Source organism: Pseudophryne corroboree, chromosome 9 (genome assembly GCF_028390025.1).
Source record: "Pseudophryne corroboree isolate aPseCor3 chromosome 9, aPseCor3.hap2, whole genome shotgun sequence".
Lineage (NCBI taxonomy): Eukaryota > Metazoa > Chordata > Amphibia > Anura > Myobatrachidae > Pseudophryne > Pseudophryne corroboree.
In genome coordinates this window covers 85348910-85366337 of record NC_086452.1, presented here as the reverse complement: position 1 = coordinate 85366337, position 17428 = coordinate 85348910, and the positions used below count along the sequence as shown (strand labels likewise).

Sequence of the window (17428 nt, the reverse complement as noted above, 5' to 3'; positions counted from 1 at the left end):
AAAATTCCTAACTGCATAGCAAATTTACTTGGCGCAGTCGCACTGCGGAGATTGCGCATGCGCACTAAGCGGAAAATCGCTGCGATGCGAAAAAAAATACCGAGCGAACAACTCGAAATGACCCCCCATGCACGGATCAGTGAGATCTGTGCATGGTTATCTATGGAAAAGGGTGTGTTTAGTGTCAAAAGTGAAAAAAAATTGCGTGGGGTCCCCCCTCCTAAGCACAACCAGCCTCGGGCTCTTTGAGCCGGTCCTGGTTGACAAAATATGGAAAAAAAAATGACTGAGGTTCCCCCATATTTCATCAACCAGCACCGGGCTCTGCGCTCCATTGTATCCAATGGTGGGAACTTTGCGGTCAGCGGTGAGGTTACTTTCGGTCAACCGCTGACCGCAAAGTTCCCACCATTGGATACAATGGAGCGCATAGGCACTACATTGTATCTCTGCCGTGTGCTGCCTCACAGACACTACAGGATCACACAGCCAATCAGGAGAGTGCCATGACGTGGCGCTCCCTGATTGGCTGAAGGGACCCTCTTTGACAGGAGTCAGGGGGGGTCCTGGCAGTCGGGGAAAGGGGTCCCATGTGTAAACATGGGACCCCTTTCAGTGCGTGGTCGGGTTTCCGTTTTTTTGTTTTGCCAAGTACGTGGATTATACAAAGGACAGAATCTACACTGGATTATGTGAGTATAATTTTTTTCACAGGTCCCCCAAGGATTCTACATGGAGAAGAGGACTGAGCCTCGTGGGAACATAGGTAAGTACGTATGTATGGAGGTGTGCATGTATGTAATAAACTTATACTTTCACGGTGTGTGTCCTGTTTTTTGGGGGGTATTTTTTTAGTAGTAGTACTACAGGTACCAGCGGCCCAGGTTTTCCACCACATGCTGGTACTTGTGGTTCTCCAAGTACCAGCTTGCGGGGGAGGCTTGCTGGGACTTGTAGTACTGCTACTAAAAACAATATTCACATTTTTTACACTTGGCTATCAGCCCCCCATCCGCCGCCCTTGGATGGGGGGGACAGCCTCGGGCTTCACCCCTGGCCCTTGGGTGGCTGGAGGGGGGGAACCCCTTGATTTAAGGGGTTCCCACTCCTCCAGGGTACCCCAGCCAGGGGTGACTAGTTGGGTATGTAATGCCAGGGCCGCAGGGACCACTATAAAAGTGTCCCCCGGCTGTGGCATTATGTACCTGGCTAGTGGAGCCCGGTGCTGGTTTTAAAAATACGGGGGACCCCTAAGCTTTTTGTCCCCCGTATTATTGGATCCAGGACCAGGCGCAGAGCCCGGTGCTGGTTGATGAAATATGGGGGAACCCCTGTCATTTTTTCCCCATATTTTGTCAACCAGGACCGGCTCAAAGATCCCGAGGCTGGTTGTGCTTAGGAGGGGGGACCCCACAGATTTTTTTTTCAGAATTTTAAAGACTTTAAACACCTTTTTAAGGTACACAATGAAGCCCTGCACGGATCTCACAGATCCGGCTGGGATTCCTTGTGTTTTGTCAGGCAGTGTTTTACTCATCACTCCCGTAAAACACTGCCTTACATTACGAATCACATCGACATCGGAAAATACGAATTGTGAAAAGTCGGCAGCTTAGTGAATGACCGTATCAGGATTCAAAAAGTTGCAGTAAAATGCACCCGATACCATTCGAGATCAAACACCCTTCAAAACGGCAAAAACACGAATCTTTGTAAATATACCCCTTGGAAGGAAATTGTATTCTGAGTGATTTTTTTGTTCATCTTCTGTAGCTTGGTCGTATGACTTGGTGGACAAGAAATAGATCCAATCAAAATATTTACTTAAAAGGTCAACTGGAACCTTCGCCTGACATTGCTTCAATCTATGCAGCCGGTACACCGATTGAGAAGGAACCAGGTGAACCACATTCTTACTCCTTCCATGAGGACATTTCTCCAGGGCTGTGTGTGTAAACATTTATCAGTGTATTTCCAGTATGGTTGTAAATTGTCCCCATGTTTACACCCACAGCAGGAGGCTTAGTGCCACAAGTGGAAGTTATCCAAGATAGTCCATATGCGGAGATCAAGAATGGTGAGTGGAAGAACTATTCACATAAACCCTTAAGTAACTCAATTAAATTGCACACTATGCAAAATTTTCATTTATATCCCCTATAGATACAATTTGTAAATGATTAATGTTTCTTCTTCCTTTTGATGGAGCATTAATAATATTTAAGTTCTTTCTACCCCACTTCTGAGCTATAATGTTTAATCTGAACTTTCAGTATGGGTTGGCCATCGACCATTAATGATTAGCAAGCATCGATGGACTGATGGTGATGGTTACTAGTTTTATCATCGATTGGGAGGCCACCGATCGTGTACATTTGTGGCGGAGACCCGATGTCTAATGCTGGTTGACTGTCTTGTGGGTGGCTATTGGGGAGATGTATCAAACCTTTGAGAGAGAAAAAATTGAGAAGTTGCCTAGAGCAACCAACCTGTTCCTAACTGTCATTTTATAGATTCTCCTAGATAAATTATAATGATAATTATTATTATATTTATATAGCGCTTTTCTACAGCAAGACTCAGAGGGGCAAATTTACTAAGATGGGAGATTCCAGATATTATCTTCTAGAAGGTGATAGATAAAGGAGAATTAGAATCTGATTGCTTGCTATGGGCAACATCCCATCTTAAATAGAACACCCGTCTAAGTAAATTTACCCCAGAGTCGCTTTATAAGCATAAAAAACATAGCAGAGAGATTTAGTATTACAGCATGAAGAACACAAACTGAAAAACGGTAAACATAGTGAACATTACGGGCACAATTAGCTTAATTCAGGGTTATTGCAGTCATTTTGATTAATAAGTTCCTCAGGTTACATAACTAACCCACGAGAGGTACCAAACGAAGCAGCCATTTTGGGTGCGCTAGGGAGGTGGAATAGGCAACGCCTAGAAGATATTACACAAAATGGGGAAGTTGCAGTGTACTAAAACTAGAGGCAGATCCCTTACAGTATATAACAATCCGTACCAAGTATTTTTCATCCCATCCACACTGGTGTACCAGGCGAGACAGCCATCTTTGGTGCACCAGAAAGGTTACAATGTGTGAGACAAGCTGTCCAAGGAAATAAGACATATATGGGTGACTGAAACGTGTAATAAGACATGCACTGTAGGAATAGATCCACAAGTTGTTCACCCTGCCCAAGAAAGAACCACCTGAGGCAGCCATCTTGTGCACACTGCGTAGGTTACATCTGGCAGGGTGTGCAATTAGTGGATGTATAACATCCAGGTGGAGGAAAAATAAAATTGAGAAGCTGAATACTGAGGCATAAAATGGCAGTATCAAAATAACAGTACAGCAATATAAAAACTATAATAAAGTTAATAAAAACGTAAAACTCGAGCAGGTGGTCTTGTCGCATCCAGCAGTTTGTCCAGTGAGACTGGGCTCCAGCATGAGATAGCCAGAAGCTGATTGGTTTCTACAGGCCACTCCTCCCTTTTATCTCTTGCAGATTTTTGATACATGTCCCCATTTGTGTGAAGTTGGTGCTGCTGGTAGTTGAGGTGCCTGACCTCAGGGTGGGTGCAATCAGTGTGTCCTGTGCTCAGCTGCATGTATGTAGTATGTTCAGTTGCGTGTCTAATTCTAATCACTAAATCCACCTTGTGATTGCAGCCCCCACACACTCCTGGTGGAAGACGGTATATTACTGGTTCTGTGGTTTATCCATGCAGCCTGAGGTCAAGCTGTCCAAGGAGGAAGAACTGCGATTACAGCTAAAGATGACCAGTATTGAGGAAGCACCGTTCTGGAAACGAGTGTGTGACATCAATGCTCTCCTCCTCCTCTCCATCAATGTATTTCTCTGGGCGTATTTCGGATAAAGCGTGGCAGGCAGACATAAGAGTGTTTATAGATTGGATCACATGGAGTCTAACATTGTCAGTATTACAGTATTTGTCAGTACAAAACATCTCCATTTTTTTTCCAGGGACTGAGGCCTAACTGGGAAAATAGCTTGTGGGCTAGATGCATCATCGCTTGGAGAGTGATAAAATGGAGAAAGAAAAAGTACCAGCCAATCATGTCCTAACTGCCATGTCACCGGCTGTGTTTGAAAAATGACAGGTAGGACCTGATTGGCTGGCACTTTTTCACTCTCCATTTTATCACTTTCCAAGCGATGACGCATCTGGCCCTGTATATCTTCCTAACACAGGGGCTAAGTCAGGCTAATTCAGACCAGATCGTTTTTTGCACAGCTACGATCAGGAACCCTGACATGCGGGGGGACGCCCAGCATGTCTGGTCCGACAGGTACAAAAGCATCGCACGACAGCGATGCTTTTGTGCCTGAAGAGTAGCTCCCTACCAGCGCAGCTCCTGCGCGCTGGCAGGGAGCTACCCCTCGCACTCCGGGTCGTAGCGGCTGCGTGTTACATCACGCAGCCGCCGCGGCCCGCCCCCAAACGGTCCGGGCATGCCCATAAAGCGCTGGACCAACGCCGCCGGCCCGCCTCCTCCCGCCCAGCGAATGCCTCTGCCTGTCAATCAGGCAGAGGCAATTGCTGGGCAGAGATGCCGATCGCATCTCTGGCATGCGCATGCGCAGTTCAGACCTGTTTAATCAGCGGACTGCACCATGGACCTTATTTAGGTCCGGTCGCTGCTGCATCTCATGTAGCAAAGTACCAATTATCAGTACTTTGCATGCGCAGGACCTGTTTTGCATATGCATGAATGGTTCCTGTGATGAAGAAAGTAGGACGGCAGCAGACCGTCAGTGATTGACAGTCTGCTGCCATCTAGGGGACGGGAAGGGGGCAGTGACGGCCTCTGTTTGTGAAAATGGAGACGTGTTGGTGCCATTTAGTGGAAGGGAAGAGGTCAGGGATCCATACCTCCCAACTGTTCCGATTTTCGTGTTACCGTCCCATTTTTGGGGGGACTGTCCTGCTGTCCCACCTGCGGGCCAGTGTCCCGCGGTGGGGGTCAGTTAGGAGGCTCCTGTCATTCGCTGCTCTGCCTAGCAGAGCAGTGGTGAATAGATGCTGTGCGCATGCGCATAGCATCTATTCACAGGAGACAGAGGGCCTGGGGACATGCCAGCAGCTCACAGAGCGCTGGGCATGCCCTTTTAGTGACGGAAATGGGGGCGTGGCACTTCTGTGAAGCCACACGCCATTTCCTATAGGCAATGCCCCTTTTGGCCGCGACGTGCCTGGGAGTCCCAGCTCCCCATCTCCCGATGTTGAGAGGTATGGGGATCTCTGTTGGTGGATGGAAATTTCCTGGTCTCGACTGGTGGCCTGCTACAAAGCCCGATGGTGCGAGAGAGATCTGCATCCTAGGACACAGCTCGGATCACTTCTACAGCAGGAGGCGACTGCTTGTAATAGATGCCTCCTGCTGCATCACCATACAGCGCTATCACTGCTGCTTCCAAGGAAGTGATAGCAGCTCCAGCCACATTTGAATAACCCTCAATGGGGTTCAGATGCAGTCACAATGCCGATGCAGCAGCGATCTCTTTTAGTGATGGAACTGTGAGGCTTCGTAAGTATAGCAGCTTCCCACAGGTGTACACAGATGCCCCCGCACGCCGAGACATGCACCGAAAATGGTTGTGACACGCCCACATCTTTGCAGACACTTCCCGCTACCACTCCCAAATGGCTTCTTCCTGTCAATCACTCTGCGACTGTTTCCTCACTGCGAGCATCACGACAAAGGTACACCTTGGTGTGTGCGCACTGCGGCCGTGACACGTGCATAGTCTTCCAATAATCACTCAGCTGCGACACCATCAAAGCCCACATGTGAATCAGGCCCAATATCTGATCTGTTTTTAACACCCTTAGTTAGTAACAATGGATAAGGTATCACGGACCGGGTGGAAAGATTGTTGGGAGGGGCTGGGAATGACCCGGCGGTCTTGGTGCACGTTGGCACCAATGACAAAGTTAGTGGTAGGTGGGATGTCCTTAAGAAAGATTATAGGGACTTAGGCCAGAAACTTAAGGCAAGGACATCTAAGGTAATATTCTCTGAAATATTACTTGTGCCACGCGCTAGCCCAGGGAGACAGAGGGAGATTCGGGAGGTAAATGTGTGGCTTACAGACTGGCGTAGGAAAGAAGGGTTTGTGTTCCGGGAACACTTGGCGGACTTCTCAGTCAGGCGCCATTTTTTTTGCCACGATGGATTGCACCTGAATGAGGAGGGGGCAGCAGTTCAGGTGCAATCTATCGTGGCAAAAAAAATGGCAGTTGAGGAGGGGGCAGGATGGTTAGAAGGTTGGAGGAGATTTAAACTAGGTGCCTGGGGGGAGGGTTTAGCTAGAAACTATGGCTCATGCAGTGAAAACAGTATAAATGGAGGTAGTGAGCTGAATGGGGGTGGAGAAGAGGGTAGAGAAAAAGCAGTCGGCAAGGTTAGTAACAAGGGTACTGATGTGGAAATTACCAAGGGTATTGTGAAAACGCTAATTGACGATAACTACGGGTCACCAATATTGCATATAGAAAATGATGTCACTAGCACAAGGGGGAATACTTATCTTAACTGTATGTATGTAAATGCTAGGAGCCTTACAGGAAAAAAGGGGGAACTAGAAGTCCTGGCAGCAAGCAAACAGTACGATATTAAAGGCATTACTGAAACTTGGTGGGATGAATCTCACGATTGGACAGTCAATCTGAAGGGTTACACGCTGTTCAGGAGAGACAGATTAAATAAACGGAGTGGAGGGGTATGTCTTTAAGTAAAGTCGATTTTAAAACCTGATATAAGGAAGATATTCACATGGGGACGGTAAACACTTTTGAGACTTTATGGGTAGAAATTGCATGTGGGGAAAAGGCAACAAAAAAGATACTTATAGGGATTTGCTACAAGCCGCCTGGTATTAATGTGCTTGATGAGGAATTGTTATTGAAGTAAATAGAAAAAGCGGCAGGATTAGGAGAGGTAATAGTGACGGGAGATATTAACTATCCGGAGATTAATTGGACAAATGACTCATGTGAAAATGCTAGGGGTAATAGGATTTTAAATACACTAAATACTTCAACTAATTGAGGAAGCAACTAGGTACAATGCAATCTTAGACCTGGTATTGACTAATAATGGGGATTTTTTATCAAATATTTAACAAAAAAAGGTACGATCTCACTCTTTGCGCTCCAAATGTCCCTTCACTTGAGTTGTCCTCACACCGATATCAGGGTTTACATGAAACAGAAAATTAAACATAACATAGTGTAATACTGCATATGCAAAAAAGTTCTTTCCACTGTGTAGGGGAAGAATGAAGTGATGGAAAAGTCCCAGAAGACCTCAAACGTCCACCTTCTTATGGGGTCACCAAAGTGATATGACGAGGACTTGGCAACGAATTCTTACGTGTATGCTTACTTTTATGAATAGGGTAGAAAACACATAAAGGTTTCTTTGATGAAGATATTGGGATTTTTCTTCTTAAACCATATGATGCAGATGAATATTGCTCATGTGGACATATGTGGAGTTAAAAAAGGGAAGCCAATTAGGGCAAATCAAACCCCTTTTATTTTTTATTTTTAAGAAAATAATACAAACAGACGACCAGTCATACCCAATTTGGGAAACAGAGATGGACTTCAGCTGACAAAGTAAAATCCGGATATAACAATGTCACATGCTCCCCTCAATGGATATGCTGGTTTTAAGACATCAATATAACACTGTATCAACGCGTTTCAACGCTCGGCGGCGTCTTTATCAAGATTAGACAGTGTATTTAACTTCAGTCCAGTGGCTTAGTTTCCCAATTACGTAGTACTGTAGTGGAAAATCAGCTTGTTTGCTATAAAAGACTTTGTACCCAGTGAATTCTAGTAGGGGAGTCCATGGGAAACAGCGACCACAATATGGTCACATTCAATATCAGTTTTTATAAGCAGTCCTATATAGGCTCAACTAGGACTCTAAACTTTAGCAAAGTCAACTTTGATATGATAAGGGAAGCTCTAAGGAACACTGATTGGGAAATTTCGTTTCAAGGAAAAAATACTATGGAGAAACGGGATGTTTTAAAAGTGCTGCTCGATAATTACACTCGTAAATTTATTCCCATGGGCAGCAAGCAAAGGAGTAATAATTCCAAACCAATGGGGCCTAACAAAAAAGATTAAAGAATTAATGGCCAATAAGAAGTGAGCATTCAAAAAGTCATTCCAGTACTATAAGGATTGTAACAAAATATGCAAAAAAGGAATAAGAGCGGCTAAAGTAGAAACAGAAAAGCTAATAACAAAGGATAGTAAATCAAACCCCCCAAATTTTTTTAAATACATCAACAACAAAAGATTAAAGAAGGAGAGTATAGGCCTCTTAAAGGACAACCTGGGAGTCTTAATAAAACACGATAAAGACATAGCGGATAAATTAAATGTTTTTTTCTCATCTGTATTCACAATAGAGGACCATATGCAGGGATTAACACAAAATCTTAGCAACGATAATGCCCCACCAGTAAGTGCATATATAAGTGAGGAAGTAGTCACCTGGCCCAGACGGAATTCACCCGAGGGTTCTCATGGAGCTACACTTTGAACTAGCAAGACCGCTATTTTTGATCTACAAAGAATCACTTACATCAGGCATGGTTCCCAAAGACTGGCGTATAGCAGAAGTAGTCCTGATATTCAAAAAGGGAAGTAAATCTGAACCGGGTAACTATAGACCAGTTAGTCTTACATATGTGGTGGGGAAAGTACTGGAAGGTATTACAAGGGATAGTATACAGAAGTTCCTTTAAGCCAATAAGGTTATTAATAGGAGCCAACATGGATTTGTGAAGGATAGATCATGTCAACAAACTTACTAGGCTTTTATGAAACAGTTAGCACGAACCTAGATAAGGGTAAGGGGGTGGATGTAATCTTTTTAGACTTTGCTAAAGCTTTCGACACAGTACCACACATGAGACTTATCCATAAGTTACAAGAACTGGGGCTCGGGAGCACAATATGCACTTGGGTTAGAAATTGATTAGACAATATGGAGCAATGAGTTGTGGTTAATGGAACTTTTTCAAATTGGACTGAAGTACTGAGTGGTGTGCCACAGTGGTCTGTACTTGGATCACTATTATTCAACATTTTCATAAATGATCTAGTAGTAGGTCTGCAGAGCATGGTGTCAATTTTTGCAGACGATACCAAACTGTGCCAGGTTATAAATTCGGAGACAGATACTGAGTCTCTTCAGAACGACTTATTTAAACTGGAAGCATAGGCAGCAAAATGGGGAATGAGGTTCAATACAGACAAGTGTGAGGTATTGCACTTTGGTAGCAAAAACACAAATACCACCTACATACTAAATGGGGTAAAATTAGGGGTTTCTGTGCTGGAAGAAGACTTGGGTGTTCACATAGATAACAAACTTAGTAGCAGTACACAAAGTAGGATTGCAGCAAAGAAGGCAAACAAGGTATTAGCATGCATAAAGCGTGGAATTGATGCAAGGGATGAAAGTGTTATACTCCCATTATATAAATCACTAGTAAGGCCACATCTTGAATACTGTACACAATTTTGGGAGCCATACTACATAAAGGATATCCTGGAACTAGAAAAGGTTCAGAGGAGGGCTACCAAGCTAATTAGGGGAATGGAGACACTGGATTACGAGGAAAGGCTTGCGAGGCTAGGCATGTTTACACTGGAAAAGAGGAGATTAAGAGGGGACATGACCATTTTCAAATATATAAGGGGACAATACACAGCGCTTGCGGGCGATCTGTTTTTGGTAAGATCAACTCAAAGGACACGTGGTCATCCGCTTAGGTTATAAGAGAGGAGATTTTGCACACAGAGGCGAAAAGGTTTTTTCACAGTAAGGACAATACGTGTTTGGAATTCCCTGCCAGATAGAGTATTAATGGCAGACTCGGTCGATTCTTTTAAGAACGGGCTAGATAAATTCCTAATGGATAAGCATATACAGGGTTATGGTGGGTAGGTCACGCACTATAGTAATAAACTGAAAAAAAATAGAGATAAAAATAGTCCTAAAAATAATACAGCGTAGGAGCCCCCAAATAGGTTGAAGTCGATGGACAAATTGTCTTTTTTCAACCTCAGAAACTACGTAACTATATGTGCTACTGTACCTGTCCTGGCTGCACATCTTCACCAACAAGGTGTCCATAAGAGGTCCATGTTGTGTTGCTCTGAGGAAACAGTCCATGTGCTCTAATTTAAACATTGAGATGTATAAGGCCTTTGACTAATACAGAGGTTCCAAAAGGCACTCTAATGGTCCAAGTTTTAAGTATATCCATGCTTGGCCACAGGTGACTTAATTAGTACCTAAGTCAGTTTTATTTTAACCATCTGTGCTGAGACATGTATAACCTGGACCGTTAGGGGGCTTTGAGGACCGCCTCCATAGCACTGATATGGTAATGCAGCAGGGGGCGTCACGCCTCCATAGCACTGATATAGTAATGCAGCAGGGGGCATCACGCCTCCATAGCACTGATATGGCAATGAAGCAGGATGCATCACACCTCCACAGCACTGATGTGGTAATGCAGCAGGGGGCGTCGCGCCTCCATAGCACTGATATGGTAATGCAGCAGGGGGCGTCACGTCTCCATAGCACTGATATGGTAATGCAGCAGGAGGCGTCACGCCTCCATAGCACTAATATGGTAATGCAGCAAAGGGGCATCACACCTCTATAGCACTGATATGGTAATGCAGCAGGGGCGTCACGCCTCCAGGGCACTAATATGGTAATGCAGCAAAGGGGCATCACACCTCTATAGCACTGATATGGTAATGCAGCAGGGGCGTCACGCCTCCAGGGCACTAATATGGTAATGCAGCAGGAGGCGCCACGCATCGGTACTTTGCACATCAGGACGCACCTCCAACCACATCTGAATCAGGCCCAGTCTGCAGTGACTGGGAGGTGGCTAGTAATGCACAAAAAAAACTGCCATAGGGCTGATGAAAATTTTAATGGTGGAACCGATGTTTGTAGCCTGACACTCTAGACCAGGCATGTCCAAACTGCGGCCCTCCAGCTGTTGAGAAACTACACATCCCAGCATGCCCTGGCACAGCTTTAGCATTCTCTGACAGCAAAACTGTGTCAGGGCATGCTGGGATATGTAGTTTCACTATTTTTTAGAGATTATTAGTGTAGGCCACTAGTGGGCCTACCACTAAAGGAGGCTTAGTGTGTGGCGCACTCTTTTTGAAATGATTGTTCTATATTAAAACTATTCTAAACTTTTATTTCCATATTTAAAAATAGGCACCATGAACAGGCAAGGTATCTAAACTGATAGCCTGAAAGTGCAGAAAGAAATTTGTAAAATATAAATGTAAAAATGTTGCTGAATATATTTTGCCTATGGAGTTAGGCCATCAAAGTGATGCCAATTTTCAATAAATTAATTGCCTAGGCAAAAAAAGGAGGGGTTTGTGCAATTTAGCAAGCTATATGAAATATTATCAGAATTAATCAGTGCTTTATTAGCTACTGTTGAGCTCTCATGAGAGACTGTGCTGTGAAAGTGATCCCTGTAATATCACTATTAGGCACCCTTGATAAGAGGGAAAAAAATTATATATCCCCACACACAGATGTGAACAAGCTTACAGTGAAACGTACGTCATCCACTTAACAGCGGGACGTGGACGCGCACTCTACACGGAGGTACGGGAATCACCCGACCCGGCGCCCATCTCCCGCAGCAGCTCTAGGACACAGAGATTCTACCCGCAGCGGCACTAGGATACCTTAAATCTACCCTGCAGTGAGCGTGACGCGGGTGTGCATCAAACATCGAGCACGGGAAGCACTCGACCCGGCATCTGGCTCCCGCAGCAAGCTCATGGACACGGAAACTTTGTCCACAGCGGCACTGGGACACTGACAAATTACCCCGCATTGAACAAAGGCAGAATTAGCACACGGGGGTGTGGGAATCCCACCCGACCCTCCTTTCAGCCTAATCTACTGGAAGATCTCATGCCTTCTAACAGGCACACCACGTGGCATTGACCAGGTACTCAGGGCTGCCCTCTCATCCACTGCTTAATATCTGCGGACCCCCCTGCAATGCTCCTAGGTAACAGGGGAGGGGGATACTAGGCGTGGACAGTAGAAGCAGCCCGCACTCTTTCCTTTCAGTCCCGGGTGGACGGCTCTTCCCTGCTCTCATTGTTCCCATTCACTGCCCAAAAGGGCATATGGGACAAAAGCAGAAAGGGAATCTGTTTCCACACACCTGGGCCCCTTTTTCATCTCTAGTGTCTGTATCTTGGTAACAAACTGTTATAGATGTATTATCTCAACAAGCGTATATAGATCTGCTTGGGAATATCAATCGAATGATACCAATTTACGTTTACCTTGCAAATAATTCACCTTTATAGAGCATAATTATCATAAGCCTATTTCTTCCAAATGATAGTGCCTGCACAAAATGGGTTATGTCAACACTCAGAACAGAAATTTATCAATTTAAGGTGCCGACAATCAGCCCTAATTACGAACCAGATAGTGATTTCAACCTTATAATACTTGTTGCAAATCTCTCATACCAGGGAGATATTTCTCTACAGAAGGACTGTCACGATATCACTAGAGCAAACTGATAGGTTATACTTACTATGTTAACCCTTCCTTTACCAGGATTCAATATGAATATCTACATTTTACCCATGCTCTGAAATCACTGGCACCTGAATGGCTGAAAGAGGAGCCTTTTGGCTGTTCACTTTATATCAGTCAAAAATAGCCTTTTTTTCTGACACAAATACTCGAGACAGTGTATTCATTATCTGATCTCCAGTACAGGCTGTCTTGCTAGCCATACATTGTTGCGGAATGGTGGATGCAAATCTGTATCAAATTACATTAACACTGTTACTGCAGTCTTGAACAGTAGACTGGTGTAAAGGGTGCATATATGTTACAAAGCCTTATAATACTCTCAGTGCTCTCTCCTTCTTTTTTCCCCTTTTTCCTTAATACTCCCTGGTGTGAACGCAAGTAGTACTATCCCTGGGAATTAATTACGGGTTATCTGTGTGGGGATATATAATTTTTTTCCCTCTTATCAAGGGTGCCTAATAGTGATATTACAGGGATCACTTTCACAGCACAGTCTCTCATGAGAGCTCAACAGTAGCTAATAAAGCACTGATTAATTCTGATAATATTTCATATAGCTTGCTAAATTGCACAAACCCCTCCTTTTTTGCCTAGGCAATTAATTTATTGAAAATTGGCATCACTTTGATGGCCTAACTCCATAGGCAAAATATATTCAGCAACATTTTTACATTTATATTTTACAAATTTCTTTCTGCACTTTCACGCTATCAGTTTAGATACCTTGCCTGTTCATGGTGCCTATTTTTAAATATGGAAATAAAAGTTTAGAATAGTTTTAATATAGAACAATCATTTCAAAAAGAGTGCGCCACACACTAAGCCTCCTTTAGTGGTAGGCCCACTAGTGGCCTACACTAATAATCTCTAAAAAATACTGTAATTTAGCTTAGTGGCGCACCTCCAACCCTCATCTATTCTTATAAGGGCCCCCTTTTTTGCCCTAATTCTAATTCTTTTTCTAAATGGTTTGTTTTCCCATTGATACCCTTTAATTAATTCTTATCTACCTGTGCAGTGTCTTTTGGACCTCGTGTCCCCTCTCTAGAAAATATGTCGTTTCACAACAGCTGGAGGGCCGCAGTTTGGACATGCCTGCTCTAGACGGCAATGCAGCATACACAGATGCTGAAAGTGGATATCTCAGTTCTTGCACATTCAGATGCACGCTTCTACATCTGCAGGAAAAGACGACAAAGCGCCTGTCTCTGTATGTGACTGAGAATCATACTCTAGGGGTGTTGGACTGGGGCATAAAGGGCCCACCGGGGAAATGCAGTGGTAGGGGCCCATGTTTAGGGGTGTGGTCAGCCACCACATTGGTTTGCCTAAGCATTAGAGAGTGAATGGTCTGGGCCCCTTGATAAATAAATAAAGATAGATAGATAGATAGATAGATAGATAGATAGATAGATAGATTAAACACTGCTAGTGCATGCATGATAACGTACCAGATTAAAAACAGCAATGCACTGTAGAAAATACACCATAGTTATGTGCAGTATAAGGTAACATATGTATCATTTAATTGCACAGTCTGGGACCTGATTTCTAAAGGAGGAGGAGGGGTCTCAGGCAGTGGGGCCCACCGGTGGTTTCCCCTGTACCCCTGTGGGCCAGTTCAGACCTTCATACTCTACAGTATCTGTGCTAGGAGAAATTTAGGAAACTGTGTCTGCTACTGTACATCTGCCTTGTCTGCCATCTTTTCAAGGTTCTTTTTGAATTAAGCCCCATCCTTAATATTACCACAAATAGGGGGGTATTCAGTTGGACGCAAAACCTTGTGGACCTTATGCCCAATTTTGGATTGAGAGCTCCTTATACCCACGGTATCCAATTGAAAAAAATGCACGTGGGATTTTCAGCTTTGAGAACCCTGCGGAGCGAGGGAAAGAAAACCAGCTTACCAGCTCGGTGGTCTCCATGGCTCTCGGTCGTGTCCCCTTCATCTTTTCACTGGGGAGATGGCTGTTGGGAGGTGAGGTGGTTGCTGGAAGATGTAGTTCTCTCTGCTGCTGCCTGTGGGGGGATACACACACATGGGTGTCACACCCTTACACACATACTCACACATACACACACACTGCTGCTTCATTTGACCGGATCTTGGCACTAGAGAAAGAAGACACTGCTTTGGAAGTCGAGTAATTCGGGACTAATTAAGCTAATTAGAAACATCCAATTGCTTAAATTAGACATTAGTAAAATTATGATTTTAGGAAAAATCACACTTGCTTTGGAGTTTCTATAGAAATCACCATGTCTCATTTTCTCTCCTTTAACTGAATAGGAAAACCCTGTGACTGCAGGAAAACCCCTGCACACACCCCCAAGCTATTGTTCCCCCTCTCTCTAGGCCACACCCCCAAGCTATTGTTCTGCAGGAGGATTATTGATGAAGACTGATAGGAGAGCTCTGGAAGGATATAAGGGGATAGTGAGAAGAGAAACTCAATAGGTGTTTTATTGAATGGTTAACTACTGTATGCGGCTCAGCTTATATTTGCATTAGGATAGATCCAATGGGCCTTATGTAATCGCCTGTGCATGCATGGGTGCAATTCTAGCAAATTAATGGCAATCATTTATAAGACAAAACAAATCTGATTTTGGCATTTCTAATTATTGACACTTTGAAAATATGGTATAACTTGACGGAACTGCTCCCGTGCCTGCATCTCTGAGGGTATTACATAAGGCCCAATGTGTTAGTTTAATTATCTTTAAATCAAACTGTGTTAGCTGGGGTTTATAGGACATTTGCCACCTCTTTTCTAAAGCATGAACCCAACTTATCCATCTCTTCAGTCTGTCTGTCTTGCCTGGTACAGTCCGCTCCTGCTTCAAACATGCCCATGTCTCACCTATCCATAGCAACCTCATTTAATCTGACTTTATCTCTCTATAGCGCCTTTTCTTTATTTTCTCTTTTCTTCTCTAGTCCTCAAAGCTCCTAGGGCGGAATGTACTAAGTGACATCACCACCCATCACGTCGATTGTCGCGATGCTAATCGCATATGTACTTGCGATTAGCATTGCGAAGGACAGCTATTCCGATAAGAGCTTTTTTTCGCAATCTCTGGCGGCTCCCTGACTTCCGGGTTTCAGTCCCCGGGAGTCATTCTGCATATACGCAGAGTGTCGGGGGCGGCCGCAGTACATGGTGGGAGGGATCCAATTGGATCCCTCACACCAGCGATGCGGAAAGAAGCCCATAGGCTTCTATAGGCTATTGACAGCAAAAGCTGGCGATCCCCTCTGCGGCGTTGTCCCGGCGGACGGGGGTTGGTGCATTTGGAAAGTGCAGTAAATGGGGGTTTACTGCATTTTCCATTTAGTACATCCCGGCCCTAGAGAGGATTGTCTATCTGCATCTCACCATGTTCTTGATCCTCTTCAATCTGGTTTCCATCACCTCCTCTCCACATACACAGATGAGTCCCATTCATCCTTGCCGCTAGCCGCAGGAATCGCAAGTCGATGCCGTGACTACTGTGTCCACGGCTGTGCATGCGCATATGCGTAAGTACTCACTTCCATTAGGAATGCATTATTGTGTACACACCTGTGACTAGCTGCGAGCGGGTGCAAATAGTCACTGCTGCAAATGGATCGCGTCAAGGATGAGGGAGGATATATCTGTAACTGACCGCAAACTTGTCTCCAAAGACCTTCTCACTGACAAAACCAGTGGCCACCTCTCACCATATTATATATCACCACTAATTTTGGCGGAGAAGGTATGAATGATCGACAATGTTAAGGACGAAACTCATTAGGTCGACCACTATTGTTCGACATTGACATGGTCGACATGGACTAATGGTCGACACATGAAAATGGACGACACATGAAAGGTAGACACATGAAAGGTTGACATGAGTTTTTTTACTTTTTTGGGTGTAGTTTTCTGTGTAAAGTGACGGGGAACCCCATTTAGTGCATCGCGTCCCCTCACATGGCTCGCTTCGCTCGCCATGCTTCGCTGCGCTCGGCACAGGTTACCGTTCCCAAACGTAGTCCACGTGGATCGTAAAGTATGAAAAAGTTCCAAAAAAGAAAAAAAATGAAAAACTCACGTCGACCCTTTCATGTGTCGACCTTTCATGTGTCGACCATTTTCATGTGTCAACCATTAGTCCATGTTGACCATGTCAATGTCGACCAATAGTGGTCAACCTGAGTGTCGACCTTAACATTGTCGACCATCTGATCGGATACCGCTTTTGGCAGTGATGATTAACTGATTCTACGTCGAAACCTCAGTTCCATTAGTCTCTGTGGCTGTGCATTGATGGTTCACCTTGATAATGCTGAAATATCCTTAGGAAAGAAAGCTATACCTTAAACACACCTTAAATACACTTTACCATGGAGCCGCTGCGGCCGCTGTACTTAACACACACTCTGCGCACTTTGTACGCTATTAGCGTACAAAGTCCCGTACTGCGTACGGACTTCGGGTACAAACGCCGCGCTGACGGTACAAAATACTCACAGCGCATACACACCCAGAGATACACCACAAACCCTGAACAGTTATGCAATGCAATGAAAATACGCTTTAAACCTTAGCAGGGCAATGAAGACACGACACCAATTGTGATTTTACCGCTGGGTTCCGACACCACAGTGGATTATTGCTGAAAGGGGGTTACAATACAAACAATACAATATAACAGAGTAAATGGCTACATTTAATGGTACCTACGTGAGTAGATTCGCTT

At 44.5% G+C, this 17428-nt stretch overlaps 1 protein-coding gene across 8 annotated transcripts in view; it reads left to right on the top strand.

Moving 5' to 3' along the window:
* The window catches only part of SLC5A9 (solute carrier family 5 member 9), a 166506-nt gene extending 162451 nt beyond the window's left edge, over positions 1-4055 (top strand). For all 8 annotated transcript variants that reach the window (XM_063939579.1, XM_063939582.1, XM_063939583.1 and 5 more), the window contains 3 exons: positions 1774-1900; positions 2015-2077; positions 3692-4055. In XM_063939579.1, coding sequence (XP_063795649.1) covers positions 1774-1900; positions 2015-2077; positions 3692-3900 — 399 coding nt within the window. In that variant the 3' untranslated portion in view covers positions 3901-4055. The remainder of the gene's footprint in view (positions 1-1773; positions 1901-2014; positions 2078-3691) is intronic.
* The last annotated feature ends 13373 nt before the right edge of the window (positions 4056-17428 follow it).